Source organism: Labeo rohita, chromosome 13, assembly GCF_022985175.1.
Source record: "Labeo rohita strain BAU-BD-2019 chromosome 13, IGBB_LRoh.1.0, whole genome shotgun sequence".
NCBI classification, from domain to species: Eukaryota; Metazoa; Chordata; class Actinopteri; order Cypriniformes; family Cyprinidae; genus Labeo; species Labeo rohita.
This window is the reverse complement of record NC_066881.1, coordinates 7365338-7371038: the sequence shown is the minus strand read 5'-3', so window position 1 is coordinate 7371038 and position 5701 is coordinate 7365338. Positions and strand designations below refer to the sequence as shown.

The following is a 5701-nucleotide window of genomic DNA, read 5'->3' as shown; positions in this document are numbered from 1 at the left end:
CTAAAGGCACTGACATGCTTTCCTTTCTCTGGCATTTTTCAGATGGGCCTTTAAGGATGTGGACACGCTCTATAGTTCTGCTGTAGTGGGCTTACTTGAGAGGCCTGAGTTTCCCATCAGCGTATGTGAATCCAATGTGTTTTTTCACAGGATGGTGCGTGTCCAACCCTGGAAAAGAAAAAGACAGCATATTTACTTCACACACTGACTGCCTTTTTCTTTTTTTTTTTTTTTTCCTTTAATCGAATATTATAGTATAACAAGATTGTTAAAATGAACTCACATCACTAATCATATTTTAAATTCATATCACATATGATCCAGAATTGAAGATGACAGCACAAATGTAGTTTCCTATTCTGTCTGTTACATAGTCTCACCTCTGAAACCAATGATGTTTCAATTTTCTGATTCCCTTCATTTTACATCCACTGTTTGAAACCAGTCATGCTGCAGGATCTCTTCAAGGACCGGCCTTTCAGTTAGATCACGGGTTAGGCACTGGAGAATCAGATCACGGCATTCTGTTTGTAGGAGAGAGCTGGTTAGTCATGTTCAAGTGAAAGATATAGACACAAGATATTCTCCACCAATGTTAGTTAATTCTGTGCAGTGGCTGTATGTGTGTGTTATCAATGGTATTCTCTCACCTCCAGATAAATCTGGGTTGGCAAATCTAACTTTGGCTTGCGTGATTTCCTTTATATCACGAAATGGAGGACACTTGTTCATCATCTCATACAGCAATACTCCAAGAGCCCAGACATTTGTTTGGACGGCATAGAATTTGCCGTAGATTAAGAGTTCGGGTGGGAAGTAAGCTCTTATTCCTGTAAGCAAGACATTTTCAGCATTTAGCAATACTTAGAAGCATTACATGATCAATAAATCACTACATGCTAGTTTCCACACACTGTTACACAAAATGCCAACTCACCTCTATATTTCCTGCAATCGTAGCCTTTCCTATTAAGTAGATGACCGCAGCCAAAGTCTATCAACTTGAGCTCCAAAGTGTGTTTTCTCAACAGGATATTCTCTGGATGAATATCGTTATGAAAAACACCACGCTCAATGCAGTGCTGTACGGCTTGCACAGCCTGGCGCATGATGACCTGTGCTGTTGTCTCACTTATTTGGGGATTGTTGTTGATGTAGTCAAACAAGCTCTCACAAGGATCCGGAAACTCCATAATGAGCGTGAATTTTCGGGGGTGCTCAAACCACTCATATAGTTGGATGGCGTGAGAGCTTATGGGTTCTTCCCTCATCATTAGCAGCAGTGCAACTTCTGTAATGAGAGGTTTGGGATACCCAGGCTAGAGAAAAGATGCAACAAATGGTTAGTTTGGTAAAACTCTGAAGAACATGCATCATTTTAAACATACTTTACATTGCTTTGGGTAGATTTAATCAACAGAGTTGAGGTTTTTACTGCTTAATCTACAGTAATCAGCACTAAATACATGTTTTGCTAACTTACGATTTGAAGATACTGATCATGTGGAGTCTTCCGAATACGCTTGATGGCAACCTGTAAAAGATAAAAAACACAGATGAGCATACTGAACACCTGACCTTAACCTAACCATGAAGAACTGAGTGTTTAAGTGTTAAATCTGTAGGTGCTTTAAAATGTTTTGACAGATTTAAATGTTTGTCTACCTTTTTGCCATCGGAAATACGGATGCCCTCATGCACCTTGCCATAGCCTCCTTCTCCAATAGGCTTCTTCACTCTATAGCGAGAGTGGATGGATTCTGAAATAACACAAGAATGAGAACATATAAGCATGCTAGGTCATTCAAAGTTGTAACAAATGCTTAAAGAAGTATAACAATGAAAAATAAGACTGTAACTATCACAGACTTACCATTAGTTGGTCCGAAGTCTAAAGGCTCTGGGGCAGGTGACGGCTCAGGGTCATCAAGCTCTGGTGGAGGAGGCACAAAAGGTTCCACTTTGTTCTTGGAGTGGAAAGGACGCTTCATAGCCTTCCACATTCTCTTGAAGAAAGAGCGGACTCCTTTTCTCTTTCTTCGTTCTTCTGTAGCCTTTGGTGGAACTGAAATAAACAAATATGACAACAATTAGAGACATCTCATACACTGAATTAAATTACATTATTTGACATTTTATGGTTGTGTCTACATGAATGTCACAATTTTTTCTCACCTGTAGCCTCCAATTGCAGCCTCTCTATACTGTCTTTAGAGATGACGTCAGGTGTAGTGTCATCTAATTTGGGTGCTGCCTTTAGGCTCATGCAGGCTGAAGCCCCTACTGACTCAACGGGAACTTCACCTGGAAGTACAAAGCTACTCTCCTCATGGTAACTATCGGAATTGGATAAGCGGTTTTCGTTCTCCCCTTCCAGGCTGTCCACGGTTCCTCTCCTAATGATGCACGTGCCTACGCTAAAGCACGACACATCCTGGCTGCTGAGGCTCAACAGTTCCAGGCTCTCCACACTCTCCTTAGAGATGGACAGATTGACATCTGGTGTAGAGATGTCAAACTGTGGGTCTCCACTGTGAGACTCCACTGTGTCCTGAGAGCAGTAGAAGGGGAGCTTCGCAGCCTTACATATTCTCTTGAAGAAAGAAGACATGGTTTTCTTCTTCCTCCAGCTTGTATGCTTTTCTGAAAGTAAGAAAAACATAGAAAATACTATTAGCGATACACTAAAACTTAAACATTTTAATTGCCTTGGCAACCAACTGAATATAAATTTAATAATGTGTTTTAAAAACATGATAAAAGCCCATCAAATTAGAAATGAAAACTGAAAACATAAAAATGAAAGGTATTTTAAAACATAAAAACTTTTTTTATTTTCATTTCCCAAACAGACAGGCCTACATTATTCAATGTATATTTTAATTTTTATATTTACTACATGTTTAAATTGAAAAATCATCAGACCACCACTTCTATTAGTTACCAGCAGATATCAAATGCTACGTTCTCCAATGCTAAAGCAAAAATGACAGGAACACAACAAAAATAACTCATAACCATCTATTATCTCGTTTTCTGAATTTGTGAGTCTGTGTCAATCACAGTTGAACAGTTTCAAACATAATTTCAATCTCACCTGTTGAGCTCTTCTCCACAGGAGCCTCCATGACACTTTGAGTGTGGAGGCTCAACTGGCTCTCTACACCCTCCTCAGAGATCGACGATAGTCTTGAAGACATAATATCAGGTGCAGATTTCTCAAATTTGCACAGAATTGTATCTGCAGTTCTGCAAGTCTGTACGGTCTGTAGACTGTAAAGTCAGCACACTATGCTCAGGCCTGCACACTTGTGCTTTCAGCTATGTAACTTTAGCCAACAGATGATTTCACTCGTGAAATTCGTCTTTTGACTAAAGCTAAACTCTCACAGGAGACTCTGGATAGCGCATATACAAGATTTGCGTCTGCCACAGATGATACCTAGAGAAATTCTTAGGTCTGCAAGCGCGGCTGCTGTGACAGTGAAAATGGAACGTGATTTGCATAATTGGATTAGAGCGCGTGGTCTCCAGGTGCATTTTTTAAACCGTACAGAACTGTTTACCTTTAAAAGGTGCGTGAATGGTCAAATGAATGAGACTGGCAACCGTATTTAATAACTGACGTGACTCTAAAACTGTTCATTCGCTAATGTATGAAATATTAAACCATGTCAATCCCTTAGTCACGCGAATATCACCTGTAACCATAGTAAGAGTGACTGAAGTAAATTTAAAAAAATGGCTGTGTCACGACGCGCGAGTTTCTGTGTTGCCAAGTCCGCAGGTTAATCTCGGAAGAAGCACGATTGGCCTAACCTTAGTTTTGAATTGCTGGGCTGGTTGTTTCGTAGATCTGGCAACCGTGGCGAATCAAATATCCGACCACAGCGAGCGGAGCATTTTGTATTCAAACTGAGGACCACAAAACTGACGAAGGAACTACGGTGATAGAAAGTGACAGAATCTATGAAATTAAGACTAAACATGTGTTATGATAAGAGAACCCCATAAACACAAAGCACTGGCTGTGTCTGAAAGCTGAAACAACGGCTGAAGGAAGGCAACAAGGTATGAATACATACGATGATCGATAGCATATCCTATGTTTCCTGTCACACTTACCTGTGTGTTCAATAAAAAAAAAAATGGCGTCTTAAATGTGTGTAAATGTAGGTTTTTGACAAACTTTTTTAACCTTTCTAACGAGAAATTATTATTGTATTAATTAACATTCACTTAGGTAAGTTAATGCCAAAGCTTACTATGTATTAAATTTCAGGTAGGGATGGGCCATACCTCGTATTTTATTTTCGATCCGATACCAATATTTTCAAGCCAAGTATCGTCGATATCAATACCAATACCGATACCTCTAAACTAAACTGATCTTTTAAATTATTAAAATAATAAAATCAGTAATTATACTTACTTAACATTATATTTGAAAGTCATGTGTTTTAAACATTTTATAAGTGGGTTTTTTTTTGTTGTTTTTTTTTTGATAACACTGTCAGAAATAAAATGTACTAAAATTTTGTATTTTAGCTCTTTACTGGGCAGTTACCTCAAAGGTGCTGCTTTCTTTACCCCTAAAAGCCAGGGAGCATACTAATACCATACGAGTACGCACGCATTAAGGGTAGATAAGGTACAAAGGTGTACCTTGGTGGGTACCTGATGAAAAACAACCATGGTGTTACATAAGTATTAAAATGTATAATAATAATAATAATAATTATTAGTAGTAGTATTATTAGTATTAGTATTATTAATTATTATTACCATGGTTTTTGCTACAAATATTATGGTTGAAATAATGTTCCTGTAGTGTTAATCATGGTAAAAGGAAGCAAGCCAAAAGAGAGAGTGTTAACCATGGTTAATGTGTTGTTGCTGCAGTTTTACTACAAATACTGTGGTTACTGTTGCAAAGTGTGTTTTTTTTTTTTTTTTTTTTTTTTTTTTGTTTTTTTTTTGTGTGTGTGTAAAAAGCTGCCAGGCTGTTGTACCCCTAAAGGCCTAACTATAGCACAAATTGTTCTTACAGACAGCAATTACGGGATATAACAACCAATGTGAACTTTTAACATCCGTTTAAATAAATTTACTTACACAGACTAGCCTAATTAAAATAAATATTTCACGTACACTATACTGTTCAAAAGTTTGAGGTCAGTACGACTTTGTAATGTGTCTTTCCCATGCTAACAAAGGCTGCACTTATTTGAACAAAAAAAACAGTAAAAATAGCAAGATTGGGAAAATGAACAATTAAAGTAACTATTTTCTATTTTAATATATTTTGAAAAATGTAATTTAAAAAGCATCTGTGATCAAAGCTGAATTATTAGGTGTGTTCGACTTCATCTACGGCTACAGACGGCGATCAACGAGAGTAGCCGAAAGCAGTCGCAGGCGGAGTTGAAAACGGAGCTGTCAAGTCGGACACTTTCTGCTCTCGTTAGTGACGCTCTCGCGGTGTTTGCATGCTCTATCACAGATGAAGTGAATTAAATGCAATTTTTATCAAATACACAGACTTTTCAAAAGCGTTTTCATGAGCAACAGAAACACGTTTCATACACTGCTTAATACAGCACCATCTGAACAAGAATAATGATCAACATAAACATATACTATTTAAATACTAATAAAGTGGGGTTATATATGCTTTTATCAGTGTTTTATGAATAAATGT

At 37.7% G+C, this 5701-nt stretch overlaps 1 protein-coding gene across 1 annotated transcript; it reads right to left on the bottom strand.

Annotated features, from left to right (window-relative positions):
• Positions 1 to 213: 213 nt before the first annotated feature.
• LOC127175156 (serine/threonine-protein kinase pim-2) lies at positions 214 to 3448 on the bottom strand. Its single transcript, XM_051126070.1, has 8 exons — positions 3098 to 3448; positions 2176 to 2643; positions 1874 to 2065; positions 1666 to 1760; positions 1484 to 1534; positions 938 to 1319; positions 651 to 830; positions 214 to 524 (listed from the first exon to the last, which is right to left on the bottom strand). Exons 1-8 carry the CDS (start codon positions 3198 to 3200, stop codon positions 418 to 420), a joined length of 1578 nt encoding a protein of 525 aa, XP_050982027.1. The 5' UTR covers positions 3201 to 3448; the 3' UTR covers positions 214 to 417.
• Between the last annotated feature and the right edge of the window lie 2253 nt (positions 3449 to 5701).

Coding starts and splice junctions, on each gene's coding strand:
- LOC127175156 (XM_051126070.1), bottom strand. CDS start 3,200: ATGTCTTCAAGACTATCGTCGATCTCTGAGGAGGGTGTAGAGAGCCAG. Junction 2,644..3,097: donor TGTGGAGAAGAGCTCAACAG/GTGAGATTGAAA, acceptor TCTTACTTTCAG/AAAAGCATACAAGCTGGAGG. Junction 1,761..1,873: donor AGACTTCGGACCAACTAATG/GTAAGTCTGTGA, acceptor GTGTTATTTCAG/AATCCATCCACTCTCGCTAT.